Here is a 22,150-nt window from a genome sequence, read left to right on the forward strand (position 1 = left end):
GAGCGCTAACGAGTGAGAGTGGGAGGGTTGGTTTCTGATGCTCTGGCTTCCCACTCGAGAGAAACACAGATTCTTGGCTTGCATTCAGTCTTGTGGCTGGCTGATCTGGCTTCGGGTGGGAAAGAGGAGTAGCAAAAGTCTTCGAAATTATAACTTTCATTATAATTTCACTCGTAGCTGCCTTTTTATAAGAGATGTCTTAAATCATACCACTGAGAGGAGCTAACGACATCATTTCTGTCTGCTGTGGAACTTATTTCAGCCACTAGCATTGGGTTTTCGTGCCTTTGTGTACCACTAAATCCACATCTCCGTGTATGGCAGACGCTGATGGCTAACAGCTTGTTGGTTGGTATGTTGAGATGATCTCTTGAAGTCTTCACTCCCGTCCTAAAAAGGTCTACAAAGCAGAAATGAGATGCACTACAGAAACTAAGAAAAACACCATTAGAAGTTCGAGTAGAAAAAGGTCACCTTCAGTAGAAAGTGCCAATGATATTAGGTACCCCTCAACATGCCTGCGAAAGGCTTTTTGTCCTGATCCTCCTTCAGCAGCTCCACGGGGCGGCTGATGCCCTCCCACACACCATTCAGTCAGCACACCCGCTCTGCCCCAGCTCTAGGGCTAGGGCAGCCTGGAAGCAACTCCAGCAATGTGTGGTGCCACCCCAGCTGGCCTGCATCTGCCTTGGGCTTGGGGAGGAGAAAGGGCTCCCTGGGAAGGAGAAAGGGCTCCTCAAGGAAGGTCTCACCAAGCAAGACCTCCCCAAGGAAACTGTCTCTAAGGGAGACCTCCCCAGGGAAGACCTCCCCAGGGAAGGCATTCAGCTCTGGGCCCGAATGCGGGTCGATGCCAGGTGTCAAGAAGTCCCAAAGCTGTTGGGGATATGGGGAAAGCAGCAGTGGCTGCCGTGGGGCTACCGGTGGCACTGGTTCCCCTTAGGAAAGGTGGCAGGAGCAGACCTGGGTCTCTCGCAGGGTGAAAGGGGCAGCAGGACTAGGTGGTGGTGGCCCTGAAGGGCCGGTGGGGGGACAAGGTGTTGTCCCTGAAGGGGCAGGCAGGGAACAAGGTGTCGCCCCCACAGGCTGGCAGTCCCCAGCCGTGCCCGGCAGGCGGCGGGGACCGCGGTGCGGTTTCTCAGCGAGCGGCTTCCTCGGATTCCTGCGGTCGCCGAGGGCCAGGGGGAGGAGGAAGAGGAGGAGGAGGAGGGAGAAAAGGAGGGAGGAGACGGGGCCGGGAGCGTTAAAAGCAGGCATCTGAATGACAGCGGCCGCTGCCGGCTGAGGACCGAGCGCTGCCCGGCCATGGAGGGCCGAGAGGACGCCGAGTGCGAGGCGGCGTTCGCCGAGGCGCGGAGGTGGCTGGAGGTGAGGCGCTGAAAGCCCCCGGGGGTCCCCCTGCTCCGCTCCCAGGGGGGCCGGGGTCTCTCTGGGGTCCCGCTCCTCAGCTTCGTTTCTTTGCGAGCAGCCGTGGCTGCTGGTTTTTTTTTTTTTTTTTTTTTTTTTTTTTTTTTTTTTTTTTTTTTTTAAGGGGTCGTTTTGTGCTGTCGGTACCGCCGGCTCCCCCCTCCCCACGGCTGGATTAAAGGCTGGCAGGGCTCCGCTCCTGTAATTAGGGCTCGCAATTTCCTCCCGGCTCCTAAATTACTTCTTTAGCGCTCTTGCTCTGAGACGGTTTGAATTAAAGGCGCTCTTCTTCCTGCCTGTGAAGAGCGTAGGAAATAGTAACCTGAAATTACAGTCATTTACTTCTCTCCTCTTTTATTTTTTCTCTTTTTCTTCTTTTAAACATTAGTGTCTGACTGTACGTAGCTTGTCTTAAATACCTATGTTTCTGCAGTCACCACACTCAATACAGTAATGCACGGGAAAAGGTTGGAAACAGGCACCTGAGTGCTCGCTGTGAGTCAAGTCGTGGTGGGAGCGGGAAAGCGAGGACAGCAGTGGGGATGCTGTTTAAAGAGGTGTTAGACCCGACCCTGCCCATCCTTTTGGGACATGTTGTGCTTCTAAAGGTGAACTTCAGCAATCCCTCTGTGTGTGTTTCAATGTCCAAATAACTTCATCTTACTTCTGTGTACCCTTCCACCCGTCCGCCTGAGACGAAACCTCTGTGGTCACAAACACGATAGTAATAACTTTCAGAACAGTAAATATTCAAAGGATGGGGTCTGGTACTTTTTATCCTCATCTTTGCAAGCTTGTGGAGACCTGAGTTCGTACTTCTTTGTTTCCTCTGTAAAACAATGACATCTAGTGCTTAAATCCTACTGAGGGAGGGCAGAGAGTTTTGAACTGACAGCACCGTAGGTAAGGGTATCACAAATGATTTTCTCAAGTGTAATTGCTATCTGTGAATTTAGGTAATTAAAGCAGCCATGGTATCCCCAGGTGTCAATTTTAAGAGATATCCATGAGTTTAGGCTGTTAAAGTGCCTTTCTCCTGTTTATATATTTCTTGCATTTTTTTTTTTTTTTTAAATTGGTAAAGCTTGTTTTAGAGAGCTTCGTGAAGATGATGTTATACCATATTTGAAAATTTTAATTTAAGAGTTTGGGGATTTTCCTCTTTCTGTATGATGTTGGCTGGCTCTGCCATGCAACAAAAGCATCTCCCTGCTTGCCAGTAGCACGTGGGAGCAATAGCAAAGCTATGTAAGCGTGAGGTCGATGCTATTTGTTCTGTAGTGGAAATGTTCAGATTCCTCCGTCCCCCTCCTAGGTTATCTGGTTATACTTTGTTTCCAAGATGTGAAAGCTTTTCTCATCTTGAAGTAATGTTTTAAACTCATGCCTTGAATAAACTTTTATTTTAAACAAAGTAACTTAAAAACCTGAAGGTGTTGATAAACAGGATGTTAAAAGTTCTGTAGTGTTGAAGGAAAATGTAAATATTTATTTTCAAATGAAACAAGGTTTTTATTTCAGAGGGTTTGTTGTGTTGCTCTACTCTTTAAATCCAGATAAACTAAATACACAAGGCCAACCATTTCCGTTGTATAAGAGAAGAAAGACATTTTTAGAGTAATGAGACATCCCAAGGTTTTGTGAACCTTGGTGCAAAGCAATGGTATGCATGTGAGTGAGAGTGAAACTTGTAACAATACCTACTCCTAATGATTAAGCCATTGATTCCAAGGGTGAGGCAGATTCACAAATATTTATGAGCTTCAAGTTCTTACCATTTTGTAAGGGTTTTGTTTTGTTTTTTGGTGTGTGTGTCAGTTTCCTCTAAAGTTAGAGGAAGATGAAAGCATACAAACACTAGCTAATAGGTATTTAAAATAGTGAGCAAAAACTTCTCTGTGAACCATTGACATTTCCTTTTGCTAATGAAATCAACATTAGCATATTGCTGTATTTCAGTAAAGAGTTTTTTAGTTTTTGAGACTTAATAAATAAATCAGAAAACCTGAGCTCAAAGACTGGTCTTTTCTTTCTTTTTCTTTTTTTTTTTTTCTCCTTCCAGGAATGGGTAGCTGTATTTGTCAGGTCTCAGGGAGTGGGAGGGGAAATGAAACAAAGTTGGGGTGTTCTTCCCCTCTCCTCCCCCAAATTTTTTCCCCCATCTGTTCTTGAAGTTTTTAAGAGAAAGCAACTTGTGCCCTGCTCAGGTCCACATTCTGCCTGCTCCCAGCTGAAACCTCCATGCTATTAAAATAAAACTGATTAAAAGCAATAACAATAAAAATTGCATTTGATGTCTGGTATTTGTTAAGGAGAGACTTTGTGGTTTGGTTTTGTGTTTGTTTTTTTTAGTTCAAGTTCATGTTCAGGCATATTTTATGATAATGTAGACTAGGCAGGTCTGTAGTCTTTACAATGCAAAGTCCCCCAGCCTCTTGTAAAAGAGGTTTTGCGTACTGTGGAGAACTGGCAGGGGGGTGTTGTTGCTTGTCTTGGTATCCCAAACTCTAATTGAGGATGATTAGTCCCTCTTGGAAAGCTGACTGTCTAGCACACAGGCTCATTTTGGTGAAAGAGTAGTGATTTTCTTGCAAAACACCAAATCTTCTCAGGTGCCACTGTGCTGATGGCTTGTCCAGAGCTCAACATTGTTGGGTTCATGCATCTGGGGCTCTTGGAGTCTTCTGAGCTGTGTGTGTAGCAACTGCTGCTGCTCAAAATCACATCCAGCTTGGCCTTTATTTAGCACCTTAGCTGGGCATATGGTGTGTGCTGAGACCAGAATAAAATGCTGAAATAATGCAGCTTAGAAATAGCTTCTCTAAGGTAGAGCTGTGTTTGCCAGAACTAGAAATAGCTGGGCTTTTACAACGATTTTACTACATTCTGTTCCATATTATAGCTTCAGAAAACCAGAGCTAGTCCTCAAAACCCAGCATTCCTACCCAGCTATTAACTATCCCAAATTGCCCGGTCTGTGTTTCCTGCACTCTTGTTTCAGGAGGTAGGAGGGCAGTCCTACCCCTTCCTCTCTGCAGTCCACCATCAAGTCCGTGTGTGTAAAGAAAGTTGAAATGTGGGCCCTCTCCCCACTGACACCCTGGATCGTTTCAGAGTTCAAGAGGGGCTGTTCTCTTGTAAAACCTCCCAGCTTTACATTTGTGTTCTGTCTCTTAAATGAACCTTAATCTTCAGGTAAATGTCTATGGTTTGAAATTGTTTGCTAAAGCAACTTGAAACCTGACCTGCAAAGTCTGTAAATCTTTAGTTAGCGTGCCCTGAGGCAAATAATGCTTGATTTCTATTTTTTTCTTCCCCTCGCCGCAGACTAGTCAAATGTACACCATGTACAAATCCTGGCTGAGGGAGGGTGGGAAGTGAGCGTGTGCCTGAATGAATTGTTGGAGTGAAGCAGCAGAGCTCCAGGAAAAGAAAAGCAAATGGAGCAACACTGACGAATCACCCAAGTAAAAACTGGGTGTTGGGCCAAGTCACTTTTAGTATTGCAAACTGCTACAGGGCCTCTCGCCATCTGACCCTCTTCCCCCAGTGGCTGATCTGGTGTTATTGAAGTCAGATGTTCTGAAAGCTGCTCATTTCACTTGATGCTGTCATTGGGAACACCAGCCTTGGAGTGGCAAGCAAGATCCCCTAGTCCTGGGCTGTTTCTCATGCAGGGATGCTGCAGTGCAACAGGAGGAGGCCTTTCCATCACCAGCACTGCCCAGTGTTGATGGAGGGAGGTATTGCACAGGTGCTATTTCTAAAGAGAAGGCTTTTATCATTTTTGCTAGGCAGCTTTAGAGGAATGGACCCCAGCCTATCTGGAGGGCAACTGAAGACAGCTCTGCAGCTCCAATCTTGCCATGGCCATTAAGCAGATAGATAAATCAGATTTTTGCTGAATGCTGCTGTGTGTACGCTAACAGCTTCATTCATTACTCCACTACAGTAGGCTTTTCAGAGTTGAAAGCTATCTCTCTTTGTGATTTGGAAGCATCTCTTACACTTTGGTTGTTGGCGAAATTAATACATGTATATATTTTTTGACTTCTCTTCTGGGAAAGAGAATTGCATGCACATGTACCTCTGCCTGGAAAAGTTGAAAAGCAGACTTGAGGAGTTGCTTGGTAGAAAGAGTCAGCTTCAGGACAAAACTTGAGAGCCAGTACTGCTTACTAAAATCTTTTGGTTTGGACAAGCAGTAAAGCAATCAAATCCAATGAATGGTCTCTGACATGTGGTCACCAAATGTTTCTATTTGCTGAAACCGTTCAGACTCTGCATTTCTACTGTATATTTTTATGGCTTCTGCAAATGTAGCAAGAGGTCTAGCAGCAATGTTTTTCCTGTATTTGCATAGAGATCTTACCTCAGTGATTATTTAGTTTTGTTTTTCCCCCAAGCATGAATCTAATGCATACAGTCTGGTATGGCAGATGGGAGAAATAACTGTAGAGAGAGAAGCTGGCCCAGACTCATCTTACTGTTCAAATCCCGTTCTCATAGAGGCATTTACTTCAGTGGCAGTAATCATTATGAAAAGCTTTCTTCTTGTTTCTGAATGAGGTATTTTCAGATGGTGTGCAGAGAACCAGTCGTTGTACTCAATGGTGTCAGAGTGAAAAATGTTTGCAAGAAAAGGCAAATCCTATATGTTGTGTTGCCTAACCCGTGTCTAATACTGGCTAATTCTGTCAAGTCATAAAACCTGGGTGGGCTGGTTTCTGGAGAACGTGTTACAGCAATACCACCAAAGTTCTGCCTCACTTCTGCATAAGGGATGTATTTAAGCCCCCATTAGGTAGGTGCATCAATATTTCATTATTGTGTGTAGGTTCTTGGCAGTGAACCCTTGCATGGAGTAAATCTAAGTGTATCCAATTAATATATAGACATGGATTGTTACAGAAGTATACCTGTTAAATAAATATTGTAGGAATTTAAATCCTGGAAATAAAGTTCTCATTGGCTGCAGGCTCTAAAAACACTTTGACAAAATGTCATAAAACAGGCATAGCAATGATGATTTCAAGGGAGAGAGTGACAGTAGTATTGATTTAGCTGGGTGGACACTGCTCACTCTGTTACCTTATCCATGGGACAAGGAGCTTCCCAGAGCTTGGGAAAGATATCTTTGGTATTCACAGAGGTATGTCTGAGAGAAAAGCAGGATTGATTTATTTGCTGGAAGAAAAAGTCTATTTCCAAGGTCCTACAAGGTGGGTTTTACATATTGTCAAGTTAACTATATTTGCGTTTCTCTGAGATGCTTGATGTCAGTCCTCACACCAGTGTGTGATGGGCATGCATAGCTTTTAGCTGAGCTCCCAGGGTGGCTGCCTCCTTTGTGGACAGCTGCCTCTTTCTAGTTTTCAGTGTTTTAATATTTTGCATGAAATCAGCATCTGCAGGCACTTAAAGGGAAATAATTAACTTGTGGAATTTAGAGACATAAAAGTCTTGTAGGTTTGGGAACTGTAGCGCTGTTTAAGGGCATCTACAGAAAAAGTTGACTAAACTTTTTTCTTTTGTATTATGTGGTTACCAACTAGAGTCAGTTGTAGAGTCACTGTTGTTCTTTTCCTCTTGTCTCTTTTGTTTTGCTCTGTTTTTGAACTGTGACCCGATCCTTCCTTAAGTTTTGCGAGGTCATGTGTGTTTACCTCTTGTAGTCTGGGGGAGGAGGTGAGATGATGATTCCTGTGTTCAGGAATATATATATATATATATATATATATATTTACTACATTAGTGGGTATGCTTTTAGCACCTTTTCTGTGTCAAACACGTTTTTTTTTTTTCCTTTGGTCCAAATTCTTTAAGTTTTTAAAGAGCACTTTGGTATATTTCATTAGGCTGTGATCTTGCTGAGCTTTGGAAAACACTTAGGTTTTTATTGTGTTTTAAGAACCAGATACATTCCAGCTGTTCCTTGTACCTACCACTCCCTGTCTTTAAAGTTCCTTTCACTCTTGGAGGAGGGATTTTTATTTTTTTTATAATTAGGAACAATAACAAAACACTACTTTTTTTTTTTATGAGACTGACATAACTTTATCATTTATGAAATGGACTTTCCATCTTCATCAGTTTAAAAAGTCTGCATGTGTTCTTAGACACAGTGTACTAGAAATGCTTCTGGTAATTTACGGTGTGCTTGACACACCTTACATATTATTGTGAATTACCTTGGAAGGAGTGTCTTGTTTTTGCTGTTCTTCACATAGCTGAATGCTGTCAATCCAGCAGAAAATCTAACTTTAAAGGAATGCAGTGGATAAGCTATTTTGAAATACATGTAGGTTCTTTAGTTCCTCATGCTGCAAGCAGTTGTAAATCTAGCTTTTTATGAGTAGTACAATATATATATATATATATTTTTTTTTCAAATGAAAAGCAAGGTGTATGGATATGACTTACAGTATGCTAGCTTCCAGTTGAATGTTTAGTAGTAAAACCTTCATTTGTGTTCCACCGAGAAAGGAAACTTGATTTCAACAGTGTTTTGCATTTGTGGTACAAAACATCTGGGATTACCTTAGACCAGCCTGAGGTTTATTGGCTTGCCTTATGGTTTTCCAGTGCAGGGTGTGTTGGCAGTTTTTTCATCAGCTAATGTAAGAATCAGATTCAGCTCTGAATCACTATTTTTAGAAAATAAACCCAATATACTAGCTTTGGGAAACAGTTATTAGTATATTAGCCAAGAAAAATCAAAATCGTGGTCCTATAATATCTCTAAAGGAATATCTGGCTTGAGATCAATTCAATTAACATAGAGAAAATGTGAAGTGTTGGGCCAGCCCGTCTTCCAAGAGTAAGTTCCATAACAATGTGGTTTTGTGTTATAGCAATGAGGTGTTGGTGAAACTCCAGCCTTTGGTATGTGCTTCTCCTGCCTCCTCTTGTGGTGGCAGTGGGGTTTCTGACCCTCCGGTGATTTGGTTTAGTGCGTCCTTCTGATGATGGAGACCTGGCCTGCTCTGTAGCATTTGTTTGTGTTCAACTGTTTAAGGTATTGTACTTATTTTAGCTGATCAGCTTTATGAGTCTGCACATAAGGATGCACAGAAGCAATCTCTGAAAGGTATCTGCTTGATGCTACACAGAAGCTGTATTTAGGGTGTTGCTGACCCCTGGAGCTTTCAATTGTGGCTTAGGGTAGTTGCATGTGTAAAATAGAAGAGAATAATTTGAAAAGGAACAAGAAGAAAGTAATAACTGATTCTGTTAATTTTGCAGCATTTGGCTCCTGGAGGGTGAGGGCCACCAGTGTTCATAGCAATGGTGGCAGTGGCGGAGCTCACATTTTGATGGCAGCTGTTTGGTTGCAACCCAGCTGGTGCAACTTGTCCATGGAAGAGATGAAGAGGCAGACACCTGAATTGAGACAAACCTTCTCCTTCCCTGGAGGCCTCTAAAATCACCTGCTTCTGCTCATTGCCTGTATCTCCTTCTTATATGACGTGGGAGTCATTCACTAAGCGCCTGGGGTCGAGGTATAAGCTAGACACCTGAATTAGGGAGGCTGGCTTCCATCCATAAATAATGTCTTCAGGATGAATTTCATAAGGCTTAAAAATACAGTTGAAACTGTTTTAAGTAGAAACTCTGCCAGGAGTTTCTGGGCCCAAGCATTTGAAAGTATTTGATATGCTTATCAAGCATCTTCCGCTATGGCAGAAGAAGCCCTTATGTCTTGGAGTTTCGTTGTTTGGAGAAAATACTTTAGATGGTATTGTGCTGTCTCGCCCAGCTGTTCTTCAGTGATTGCCTGCTGTTCATGGGTGCAATCTAATCCCAGATCTAATCTCTGGTGCTACTTGCAAATTCTTTCCTGGAAGTACTTTATTGGCCCCTCTATTTCTGTTTTATTTCCTTCAGGAAGGAATTTGAAAAATCCAGTTTATAGAGATTGTTCTGAGACTTTCTACACAGTCAAATGACTACATCAGTTAGTAATTCATGATGTGATAAAGGATGCAAGCGAACAAAGCCAGATGTCAAAGTAACTGTGAAGAAGAAGAAGTAAAACTGAGATCAAGACTTGACACTACACTTGTGTGCACATGTTTTTTGTTTACTTTTTTTTGCTTTTACCAACAGCTGTGGTACTGCCCTGAAATGCTTCTCTGGGTACTATTTCAGAGTAGGTGAAGCTACATTTCCAGAATGGGAAAAAATTCTGTTCCTCCTTGTGTCCTTTTCTTTTGGCGTTAATACCTTCACTGACAAAATACATGTTTTTGATTTACCTTAAAATGTAAACCTGAGGAAAAATGACCTAGGCATCTGATTGTAAACTTGTCTGCCAATACAGAAGGGTTGTAATAAAGTAATATTGATTATCTGAGATAACTACAGAGCCTTTGTATAATTTTTGAAATGTCATCTGGGCATCTTCTTAGTGAGTTTTCTGCCTCCAATGAAAAAGTTGTGTGGAGCTGCTTTTATTTGGACTGAATGAAAATGGGATGAGGAAGAAGGCGTGAGAGATAGATATCTCTCGCAGACATTTGCCTGATGCTGTAGAGAGAGAGGAAAAAAGACTGATATAATAAACATTGTCTTAATGATTATTCAGGAAAGTATTGCTTCACAGCTACGAGCCTTACGTGTCAACGAATTTTTCAAAGACAAATCCCCATTAAAATGCAGACACTAGTTTACTCGCTAATGGCCTAGCTTTCATGCATCTGATAAAATCCAAAAGTTGTCTGTGACTTTGGGATAGGTCTTGCAGACATGGGCTGTATTCTCGTTTGGGAGCATCGTTAAAGACTCCAGGAAGTTCTGCACGTCAAGTGTCAGTGGATGTATTTGGGAGCTCTGTGCTTCAGAGAAATGACAAAGGAGAGAGGTTGGTGAAGTGAAGATGAGAAATGTGCTACTAAGGTTGTTTGTACACAGCTACGTTTTCTTCCTAGAGGAGTGAATTTCTTGCCTTGTGAGTATTTTAGTTATGAATTTTTGTATTAAGGACTGGTTTCTCAAATGCATTGTTTTGCATTTTTTCCATTCAAAAGAGAAGGGGGGAGCAGTACCATCTCAGAGTATTCTAAGTATATGAATGTATTTATTACACTCTAACTTCTCATTTTGTATTTGTAAAATCAGTGTTCATCTATTTCATCTGCCATTGGGCACGGAAGCCTACTGTAAGACCTGTCTGGAAAAAAACATGCATGTATATGTGGTTTATTTTTCTTCCCTTTCTTTCTTACCTTCTTTCTTACCTTACCTTGTATATATACATATTTAGCCTAGCAACTAAAATTTTGTGGCAACAATTTTTGATCTTTCCTGGAAAACTACAGTAAGAAGTTTTTTCTAAACTTGTGTGGATATACTGTGCTTAAGAACAATGCTATCAGTTGTCTAGTTCTCAGTGCAACAGATTATTTTGTCAGACTGAAATACTTAATGTGCATGTTTCAGCAACAAGATTTGGTCTTCATGTCAGTGAGTTTCTTGAAAGAACCCTATCTCTGTCGTAGGAACAAAACATGAGATCTAAGCAACATTTTTCCAATGCCTGTGCAGAGTTGGTAGGGAAGCTGACTTTAATTTTGTTCCCTGTGTCTGGTGAGGAGATGTTTGCATGCAGGTTTCCAGCAGTGACTCATAGGATTGCTTTCTCCTTCCTCTGCAGCCAGCCTAGGAGGCAGAGCAGAGGGTGTGTCTCATGTGATAGTGTGACAAAGAGATCTACTTTTCAGATGGGGGGGAGTGAAATATGAAAGGATGTAGGCGTCTGTCATCTGTCTTTAAAGGTATGCCAGCCTTTCCCACTTCGGTCTTTATTTTTAAATTTCCTTAGAGCACTGTTTCCAACCCAGCTATGCTGTGGCTGTGCTATGGCCACGTGTTATCTTTATTCTTACCCTGTTTTGTGGAGCCTGTGGGCCCAAGAACCTGATGCAGGCTCAGCTTAACAGATGTTATTACAGGGGAGGATGTGGAGAAGAGAGCCTGATCTCTGTATCCTCCTTATCCCAATCCCAGCACAAGCTCCTCCACTCAAGTAAAGAAATGTGTCCCTTCCTGAAACACTTTTATGTAGGTTGCTTGTTGAGGTAGATGTGACATGTACTAATTTTTAGCCACTTGGTCACTATTGTGATCTACAGAGGAGTATAAAGTTGCTGAGATTGGTCATAGGGATTTTATTTTTTGTCAGAGATGCAGATTTATGACCTTCATGAGTTCTGGCTTCATGTATCTGCTTGATCCAGGCCGTGTATGGGAAGTAGCTTAGCTACACAGAACTGTGAGAGCTAATTTAGATCTAGCGGGAGCACATGTGTATGCAACAGCCTTGTGCACCATCAACATCCTTTGAGCTTAGGATGCTGTGAGCTGATTTCAGCAGGACATAGCTAATCCTTTTCTTCATCTGACAAATTGAAGACTGTTACACCATGCTGTTTCACCTTTCTGTTTTGTGGATTTTAAAAGTACAGATCTTACTTCTATGTAACTTCTTTTGTCTATCAGCAAGTTTGTTTCTCAAAGTACCAATAATGCACAAGTTTCTCAGCTACTGCAAAAGCACAATGGCTGTTCATCTTTCTTAAGAGCTTGTTAGTCTTAGTTACGGAGTGCAATATCCTTACCATGAGAAGTGTGTATCAGAAATTTATTCTGAGCAAGCTGTCTTAAATCCTCTCCTACATAGAGGTAGGGATGTGGACTTCACATGACCCTTCCTTTGCTGTATTGGAAGTGTAATGCTATGATAAAAGTAACTAAATCTCTGTGTAAATGTTAGCATTACATAACCCCTCCTGTCTAATTTTAATATGGTTTTAATCCTGTGATTAAGAAGGAAAGTAGGGAGCATGAAGAAGAGGTAGATAAAAATCCACCCTCTTGGTGTGACCAGTCTGATGGGCAGTATGATGTATTGAGGATTTCCTCATTGTATAAGAAACTCTGGGGATTGAATATTATCATACAGCAATATTCTCAACCTGATGGTTGATGTTATGTTACCTGTTTGTTGTTGTCACATCCTTCAACTCTTTCAAGTTTTAGCAATCTCAACTTGCATGAGCAGCTCCTGTTTACTGGTTCAGTTTAAATGATCATCTCTTGTTTTACTGTAGGTCTTACATCTGTAATGCTCTCTGGTTTTCTGCCAAGAAAATCTGGTTTTAATCTTGAATTCTAAGCTGCGTTTTTTTTTGGGAGGCCCTCAGAAGTAAGCATGGATCTTCAGTGTGAACTACAGTTGTGCTAATTTCCTGGATATAAGTGCCAGGACACTTCTTATTTTACACTGAATTGGATCACAGCATCTTATAGCAACTCCCAGTGGTCATTAAAACATCAGTTTTGCTGGTGATGTTTCTCTTTTATTTAAGCTAAAATTAGACTGACATGTCTTGGCATACATATATGGTGCACTTCTTTGTATTAAACTTCTGGCATAATTAGGCTAGAGCACTGTCATGAAAACACAGCTTTGGTTAAAGCCTACAATGACTGGCAGTAAAGTCTTTAATGACCTCTAGAACATTGTATAAGAGCTATTAGAACATAGCTGTCAGCCTGAAGTTGTGAAAAATCTCTGAAGCAGTGGATAGTTCCAGGGAAAGAGGTCTCCAGCAGTCAGAAAATCAGCATAATGTTAGTTTTGAGCCCAAAGTTCCTTGCTTCTACTTATATGTATAGTGTTAAATAGTGCTTGTAGATGATGCTTGTTGCAGATACTACTTGTTACAGTCTCTGATGGGGAAACTGCTGCACAGAGCAAACTGGCAGCTCACGTTCTCCCTCTGCATAGATTCATTACTCTAACCATGTTATTCCCATATATGCAGTCTGGAAATACTTGAGGTCTTTGATCTTGAAAACTTAATGTTTGAAGAATGTAAATGATGCACTTCTTTGATCTGCTTCTTAAATTAAATGGTAATTGTGCAAATTACATTAGGCAGCTTTCCACTTAAAGGTTTGTGCTTTTCATTTCACACTACGTTAATTTTAAGCCATATGCTGTTGCTGTTTTTTTCATCAGTGAATTCTGGTAAGGGGAAGATGCTTTTGTTTCTCCATGGTCTAATTATCAGCAGTGTATTTATTTAGTAGTAGACCTTACCATGCAATTTCTCTAATGCCAGAAAATGTCAGTGTGTGTCTATACATTCGTAACTGGGGAAAAGTGAGCCTGTAAGGGTAAGTAGTAGGAAAACTACTGAGTTTTGTGTGCCCAGAATGGGAGGACCTGCTGGTGCCCAGAAATGGAGGACCTGATTTCCCTTAAGCTAGTAGTAAATGTTTGGGCAAAAGCTCTGCTGGAATCTGGCGCGTTATCCCAGGCATCTGTTGATAGCAATGTAGCAGAAACTCTACCTGGATTTTTCTGTTACTGGACTATTTGCTGTTTACTTTCCAGATTACTGTCTTCTTCTAATCAAAAACCTGATGGATAATTCCAGGTTCCTAAAATGTTGATGAAACTCATGCAAAGTTCAGTCTTTTCTAATAAGCTTTCATCAGCTTTCTAGTTTGCTTTCATCAGAAAGCATCAGATTTCTAATACGTAGTCAATTTTTCTATCTTATTTACCATAAAAGATGTTAAAGGCCTCACTGCCTTTGTCCTCTTTTCTTGTAAAAGGGTCCTTTGAAGTCTGAAGGCCACATCAAACTGCCAACTAATAACTCGCAAGATTATTCAGAATCTTATTCTCGTGTAATAGTTTCTTTTCAAGCTCCTGTTGGTATAAGGCCAACCAAAAATCAGCTGCTAAACTGAAATGAAGTCATTAATTACCCCCTTAATAGCGTAATTTTTTTGTGGTTTTCGATTGTTAATATATGTTTAGCTATGCAGAGATTAAGTTTGCGGGGGAGAAAGTTGAAGATGGTTCAATGGTGCCGAATGTCTGCCACAGCAGCTTTTAGATGTACCCATGGCTGGAGGAGGATGTGTGTGTGTGTGGTTTTTAAGAGCAAATAAATAATATTTATGTTCCAGATCAAAAGCCATCTGTGGAGTGGGGTTTTCTCTGTTCTGAATATTCTCACTTGGACCTTCTGATGTAGCTCATGCTACAGTCCCAGAATCAGTCTGGTGACTTCCTTTATCAAAGTTAACATTAAATTCAGCATAATGCTGAATTTAAATATTGATGTTTTGTGCTAACTTCTGTTTGTATGTGTTCTGGTGGATTTGAGAATTAATCACTGGTAACTTGCATAGGATGCTAAACAACCTGATTGCTTTCATGTTATCCATCAGAGTTGGGATAGTGCCCAGCTGAACATCTTGGCTAGGAGCTGTTGGAGCAGGCTGACTGCATATTTGACTTTTTTTTTTTTCTTTTTAAGAAAAGAGAAAATATTGCCAATTGGAGACAAAAACACTTACTGTGGAAGAGATTGAAAATTTGAAATCACTGTTCTGAGGTTATGGAAGTGATCTGCATTGGGTTTCTGTGCTTCAGTGTGCACCTTCCCTATTATGATCCCATTCAGGTGGATAACAACTTATAAAACTTCCTAGTAACTGCCCTAAATAAATAAGAATGAACTTTTGTTTTTTATTATTATTTTTTTTAATTAGAAATTGGACTAGTAAAGTTCTTTTCTCTTTGTTTAAGTGAAGGCAATTCCAGACGATCTTTTCCAAATTTCCCTGTTGTGTATTCCTTTGACTTTCACATGTATTTGAAAAAGCAAGACCTGCAGAATCATTAAAGAGCCAGCCATCATATGGTTGTGAACTGAAAATATCTGGTGAAAATCCTTTTTGCTCTTCGAAAATGGGTTTGGGCAGAGGGAACCACAGGTGCCCTCTCTCCTCTCCTCTTCTCCAGCTCTGCTATCCTGGTGGGTTCAGGAGCAGGACCTTACAGGGGCCTTGCACAGCTGCGTGTAGATCCTTAGACATCTGTTACTTATGGTTCAGTGATGTCACTCTGGTTACTGCTTTTTATTTTTTCCTCCTTTAATCCTAATGGGATCCTACATCTTGTGGCTTGAAGAGGGTGCTGGTTAACCACTGGTGCTCCATTTTAAAGCTGTTACTTTAAAATATTTGGTGATATAGAACTCTTCGTTGTTACTGTTCCTTCATAGTGATTAACTTAAATTTAAGTTAAGCAAGTCATTAACTACAGCAGGAAATTCTTCAAGTCCAGATTTTTTTTCCCCCCTCAAAGTTGAGGAACTTGGCACAAATCCATTTCCCAGGTGCCCAAGAGCAGGTAACTTGCATTTCCTGGTGAATGATGTTGCCAATTTAAAACCTTTCACTGTTCCTTTAAGGCTAGCCCAAAACAAAGCAAAAAATAGAAGGCATTAAACTTCAGACCAAAGCTTTGACTTTTAATGAATTTTTGGGGATGGAAAAAAAAATTTGTAGGTGTCTGTTTCATGGATTTAAAAATGAACAAACACAAAGTAGTGTCTGCTGCCACATTCAAAGCTGCTGGTCTGAGAGCCTCCCCCTTAAAGCCAAACTTTCATCAACTTTCTGGAGTTCCCCATTTCTTTCCTGCATAATTACATTTCTAAATTCTTTTTTTTGCGGACACTTGCAACCTCCTGTATATGAGTCTCTTCTAAACAGAAAAATAGGTGTTTAAAAAGCATTGTGCTCAATCCAACTCTTATTTCCCTCCCTACATCATATAAAAGTCTTGACAGTGGCATCTCATGCTAGACTTGCTCCTCATGGGCTTTCTTACCAGCAAAAATGTAGTACTTGTTTGAAATCTCAGGAATCCAAAAAGACTGAGTTTTAAGCTTTTTTTTTTTAAATTGCTTGTGTCTTCCTGTAGATAGATAACTATCACACAACAGGCTTTCTTTTCAGTATTATAATAAATAGCATGTTCTGTCTTTTAGGCATTAGGTCTTGAAATCATGTTTAAATTAAGTGCTAGTAGTTGGATGAAATGGGCTTAGACAGATTTTACTTTGTGTCAGTGATTTAGAGCTAATCATTTACAAATTGCTGAGCTAAGGGGCACAAATTAATGGCATTCCTGCATCTTAAAATAACCCTCAATATGTCATACTGAAAAAATGTGTATTTGGAGTTCAGATGCTGTGAATTGAACAAATGTTTCATTTATGTGGGGGAGGAAAAATAGGATCAAGGAGCTGAGTTGATATCTTGTGTCAGTTATTTTCTGTTAAGCTGAACAACGTATGTTCAAGTAGTACAACATTCTTTGCAACATTTACATAATTACTATAAAGAGCTATGAAAAGTTTTCAGCCATAATATTTTTTATGTTAAGTATTTTTGTCTTTTTTTTAAGCAGAAATATGGTTATGGAAAATTCAGATTTTCATCAAATCTGAGAACTTTGCACAAAGCAAAGCTAGCGTAAGTGATAAGCATTTTGCTGGTTTAAAAAAAAAAAAAGGTCCTGTGAACGATGTCTTCCATTACAGTGTACTGCGACTTGCTGTCACCCAAGGATTCAGAAGGTATTTTGCAGGGTTTTTCAACTTTCCATCAGTGTTTATAAGAAAAACCTTTCATTCCAGAATAAATTATCTTAAAATGATGTTGAATGCAAGTTTCAGAATTGCTATATTGTACCTTCTTTTTTGTTGTTTTGGGTAGCTATATTGTAGACTCAATATATTTTCCATCCATGTAGGTAAAAATCACTTCCTTATTGGTTTTCTCGGATGTTACTTAATTTTAATTTGCTTTATTAAATTTATTAAATTTAATTAAATTTTATTAATAATATTAAATTTTCATTTTAATGAATGAAAGCCATTGTATCCATTGAAAACCATTGAATGAAAGATGAGTCATGCTGTTAGGCTTGCTTTTAGTGAACCCAAATCTACCCTGTAGTCTCCATTGACAAATTTGATGCAAGGACTGAGAGTACCTTGTCATCTTTTGACAGAGACACATACTGGTCTGAATTTGGCATCTGTATATGTAGTGTTTACTATACATGTATCCTTCTGTTTGTTGCTGTTGTTGTTATTTTGTTTTTTGTTTGTCTTTTGGGGAGGATAGGGGTCTGGCTAGCGTGTCTTTAAAAGTTTTATCCAGACAAAATCTTGGAGGGCTGCCTCTGATCTACCAGCTTTTGACTTCCATAACTGGGATTTTTTTGAGGTTTGTGTGCCAGCTGCTGTTACTATGAAACATTTGCTCATCAAGCCTTAGGGTTTTCTCAATTGACTGGGGTCCTGTGAAGTGTCCCTAAAATTGGTGTTGAAGTTGTACTGGACTGAACTGGACTTACACAGAGATGAGCCTTGTCCCGCAATAAATGAAGGCAAGGTACAAGACAAAGGGGTAGCAAAGGATGTCCTCCTCACTGATTGCGGCAGGGTTATCACAGAATCACAGAATTTCTAGGTTGGAAGAGACCTCAAGATCATTGAGTCCAACCTCTGACCTAATGCTAGCAGTCCCCACTAAACCATATCCCTAAGATATGTAGGCGCTGTGCTGGCCTCGCTGGCAGTGCATGCTGAAGAGGTGGAACAGGCAACAGAAGCGTCTCATCTCATCATTCTGACCCTGTTTCTCTACTTCAAACATGAGCAGTAGATCTCCATTTTTGTCCCATTTTGTTTCTTCCATTCTTTCCTCTGGTAGCAAGACAATGTGAGTGTTTCTGCATTGTCTGCCTTGAGGTGGCAAAAACTTAGCATTTTTTGTGTGTCTAAACGACTGGCTTTGAACAGGTGGATTCATATAGCACCTGTGACCAAAAGCTAAGTAATGAAGTCCAAACCTGAACTTACTTCAAATGTTCCCTTCCAAAAATGTTCCTGTTATTTTTCTTATGTGGTTCTTCAAAGAAAACAATGGAGTAGCTGTAGCAACCCTTTCCACTGGTAGCTGCCCTACTCCTGTACAATTCTAATTGGAGGTGCCCAGAAACAGTACTTGGTCCACCAGAGCCTGGAGGCTAGTCACTTATTTTTTTCCAGATCAAGACACCCCTACATTGTAGAAAGGAAAAGGAATGTGTTGTCTTTTTTTTTTTTTTTTTTTTTCCCCTCTTGTCTGACACAATTATGTGATCTTCATGGCGATGCAGAAAGTAAGCTGTGCAAAGACATCCTCAGCACCACCACCATGTGTTCTCCTACCCTTCTGCAGGCATCTCCAGTAGTTCCAGGGCAGCAGATAGCTGGAGGAGCACAGGGGAACTGCCAACACCATCCCTAAACTATGCGTTATTAACAGTCTTGTGCATTAGGAGTGGTCAGTTTCTTCCCCCCGATTCCCAGCAAGTGATGGGAATTAAGTAGAGGGACTTATTTTGTGAGCAGAATTTATCACAGTGCATAAACTAGATTCAGCCAGCAGCTTAGTTTCTAAGTTCTAATGTCTTATTTCCCTATGCAATTTTTAACATTACATTAGTTATAAAAGGTCTGGTGTTTAGGTTATATATGATAGCGTAAGTGCCACTTAAAATGTGTATTTTCAGACATGGTAATTATCCTACTCTGTATAATTACAGGTGCTTGTGTTTTGGGGAGAGAAGTATCTGATCACCCCCTTCATGGATATACGACTTCTTTGTTTTTTGTTTTTTGCTCTTTTTTTTTCCCATAACATCAAGTCATAAGAAACATGTTTGAACTTCTGAGTTCTCTTTTAGACCATAAATCCTATAAATTAACTTCTGATTGTAGACATTTTTTGCTTTCAGCTTATCATGTGTTTTATAGCAGTTGCTGTGATGTACCTAATTCCAAAACAACACCAAAAACAGCAACAAAAAATCTTTGTTCTGTCTTACGCCCTAAATCCTGCAAATGCATACATGCTTAACTAAAAGTTTTCTCTTGGTTTGGTATTCAGATGTTGAGACTGAATGAGTAATAATGTCTTTCATGTCGAAATTGCATACAGGGCTCAGAGGTCACGTAGTTCATGACTACTGTCTTGTAAGACCGGATATTTTTATGCCTAGACCATTCCTGGCATATAAATTTTTTTTTAACCTGTTAAAAACAGGCAAACTAGTCTATGGTATGTAGCTTGTATGGTTAATTTTTCTTTCCTAATATGTGATGATCTTTGCTGCAAATTATCAAAGAACAGAGAATTAGTTTGAACTTTGCAAAGTAGTGTTCCTTCTACATCTCAACTCTTTATATATTTATATATATATTTATTTATTTTTTCCCCCTAAGCCTCTTTGTCTTGTCTTCAAGTGCAGTGCCAGCAATAGTGTGTTCTCTAGCTGGGACCAAACTATGAATAGGACAACTGCATGCAAATTGGTGAACGCCCACTTAAGGAAGCAGCACTGCATAAAAACTGACTATGAACTGAGTTGAAATCTATTATTAAAAAAATATTTTTATCATTTTGAAATGTATAGAATTATCCTATTTTTGTGTCCAGTTGTCCTATTTTAAGATTTTGTAACTAAGCTCCGCTGAATGCTTTCTTGATGATTTTTAGACTGATGCTGCAATTTATGATTAGAATGACAAATGCTCTTCTTCCCCCACAATGCTTGCACAGCTTTTTGGTTTGGGTTTAGAAGCAGTATGGTTATAGTCCACCACACAGTTCTGTGAAGAACATGCTAAAAAGTCACGGAATTCAAAAAAACTTCTTTTGGATCCAGTTTAGTTCTGTATCCTCATTTGATGTTACACCTCAGAAAAATGTTCCATATATGTGTGTTGTCTCTTTCTACTTCCACATCACAGCCTTGGAATCTTTTTATCTAGACTGGATTTCCACAGTCTGTCTGTCTCTAACTAGTTATGCATCTTTTTTGCCAGTTGCATAACTTAATTCCATCTATAGCCTGTCTATTGTTTTCCTTCTTATGTACCAGACCATCTACTTTACCAAAGCAGGAAAAAAACAGATTTACATGACATGTCAAACCAGAGTGGTGTCTCCCTGAAAACATCTACAGTTTGGGAGCAGGTGGGGAGAGTCAACAATTTTTAATAGCTTTCTAGAAACCAAAGTTGAGGTTACCAGACTAAGTATTTTTATGATTCTGGTTTCTTCTCGAACCCTCACGTGCCTAAAGTATCTTTGTTTTTTTTATTATTATTTTTTTTCCAGTTAATAAGACCTTTCCAGCCCTTTGAGTTAAAAAGAATCGCTAATGACATAGAGTGTGCTCTAGAACATGCAAGAACATAATTAAGTAAATTTCCCCAGGCTTTACCATCTTGTATGCTTTTCTTACACTCTCTTGTTGTTTTCCCAATTCTATGCTCCTCTGAAGAATCTGACAGGTAGCTCTTTAACTGAACATCGCAGCCATCTTGTCATGAATTATTTATTCAGCTTCACATACCTGACCCATTCTTTCCTTCTTTTTTCTTCTAGCATGACTACAGAAATCATTTCATATTTTTGTCTTTGCTATTTTTTTCCAGACTCTTTATTACATTAATTATGGGATTCTTGTTCACTTCTTTCATTTTTGTTAATTTTTATTTCTTAAAGACATCTCATTTAATAGCCTTAAATAAACAGTGGTATGATTCATTTTCTCATCACAGTTTTGCTGGAATACTCTGGTACACAAAACAAAACTAACCAGAGCATCTTGTTGTTTTGATTGAACACTTAACAGATTCTGTAACAGCCTTTAGAAGAGTAAATAATGTTTTGAGTTGAATTGCAGGGCAGTGTTCAATTTATACACTGCTGTCTTTATACACTGACAGCAGAATTCAGGCTTTTGTCTTAAATCGTGAAAACCTGTTGTCTTTATTAGTAAAAATCCTCATGTGGGAAACTGAGATGTCTTGACATGCCTTAAAGTTTTTCCACATTTTTAGAATATTAATTGTAAAGTGAAAACATACAGGACATCTGTGGTATTTGATACAACCCATTGCTGACAGTAATAACCAGGCATTTGTTGCTGGAGCTGCAGTAACATTTTTGAGGCACTTGCTGTTGTAGTTTCCAGCAGATGGTGGCTGCAACTAAAGGCAAAAGAAACCATAAAACCATGTGGGGGTGACTATTGGAATGGTGTGTGTAGGTAGGTTCTTGGCATCAGGGTGAACTTATTGATTTGAGATTAGTATCTCTTTCCTAGTTAAACATGGACTAAAAAGTGCATTCACTAGTAAAACTGGTGGCACTGGGCATTGTGCCACTGTCTTTACGTTCCTTAGTCAAAAATGTTACCTAATGGGAGATATAGTCTGAGGTTTGTACTTATTTGATCAAGTATTTATAATCTGACCTTGATCATCTTAGAGCTGAGGGAGAACAGGAAGTCTGATAGAGATCGTGTGGCTTGATTTTGAAGTGTCAGTTGTTATGGGAGAGGAAGAACAAATATTCTTTGAGCATCTGTGATGAATACTGTATATGTATTAATATTAAAGACTAATATTCAAGGCTAAGGTCTGGAAGGAGTCTTAACTGTGATGAAAAGCGCAGGTTAAAAGTAGCACATCATGATGGATGCCTTTCATCCAGATTTGTGTTCAGTGATGTTAGTGTATGGGGTGTTAGGAACAGAGTTTATTTCCAAACAGTGCTGTCAAAATTCACCATAAACTTCCTAGACTTGTACAAAAAAAAAAAAAAAAAGCTTGCTGGTCTATTGTAGAACAGTTTTGTAGTGAAAATGAGATTAAGACTGCATACACCTAAAACCATTTGTTCGCATAGGCTTGTGTTAGCAGTGGAGTCTGTATATTGGTGTGCTAGGTTACTTTGCTAGTATCTATCATAATGCTGGTAAAAATACAGTGCCGTAGTGCACAAGCCTGAACCAATGTGTTCC

General features: G+C 39.9%; 1 protein-coding gene across 15 annotated transcripts in view; it reads left to right on the forward strand.

Moving 5' to 3' along the window:
* The first annotated feature begins 1,289 nt into the window (after window positions 1-1,289).
* Window positions 1,290-22,150, forward strand: part of LMO7 (LIM domain 7) — a 130,063-nt gene continuing 109,202 nt past the window's right edge. For 10 of the 15 annotated variants that reach the window (XM_082767684.1, XM_082767683.1, XM_082767680.1 and 7 more), the window contains exon 1: window positions 1,291-1,368. In XM_082767684.1, the coding sequence (XP_082623810.1) occupies window positions 1,306-1,368 (63 nt within the window). In that variant the 5' untranslated portion in view covers window positions 1,291-1,305. Of the gene's footprint in view, window positions 1,369-22,150 lie in introns of all 15 variants that reach the window. The other 5 variants (XM_082767672.1, XM_082767681.1, XM_082767682.1 and 2 more) reach the window with 1 other exon arrangement.

Source organism: Aythya marila (assembly GCF_965140915.1).
Source record: "Aythya marila genome assembly, chromosome: 1".
Classification (NCBI taxonomy): domain Eukaryota; kingdom Metazoa; phylum Chordata; class Aves; order Anseriformes; family Anatidae; genus Aythya; species Aythya marila.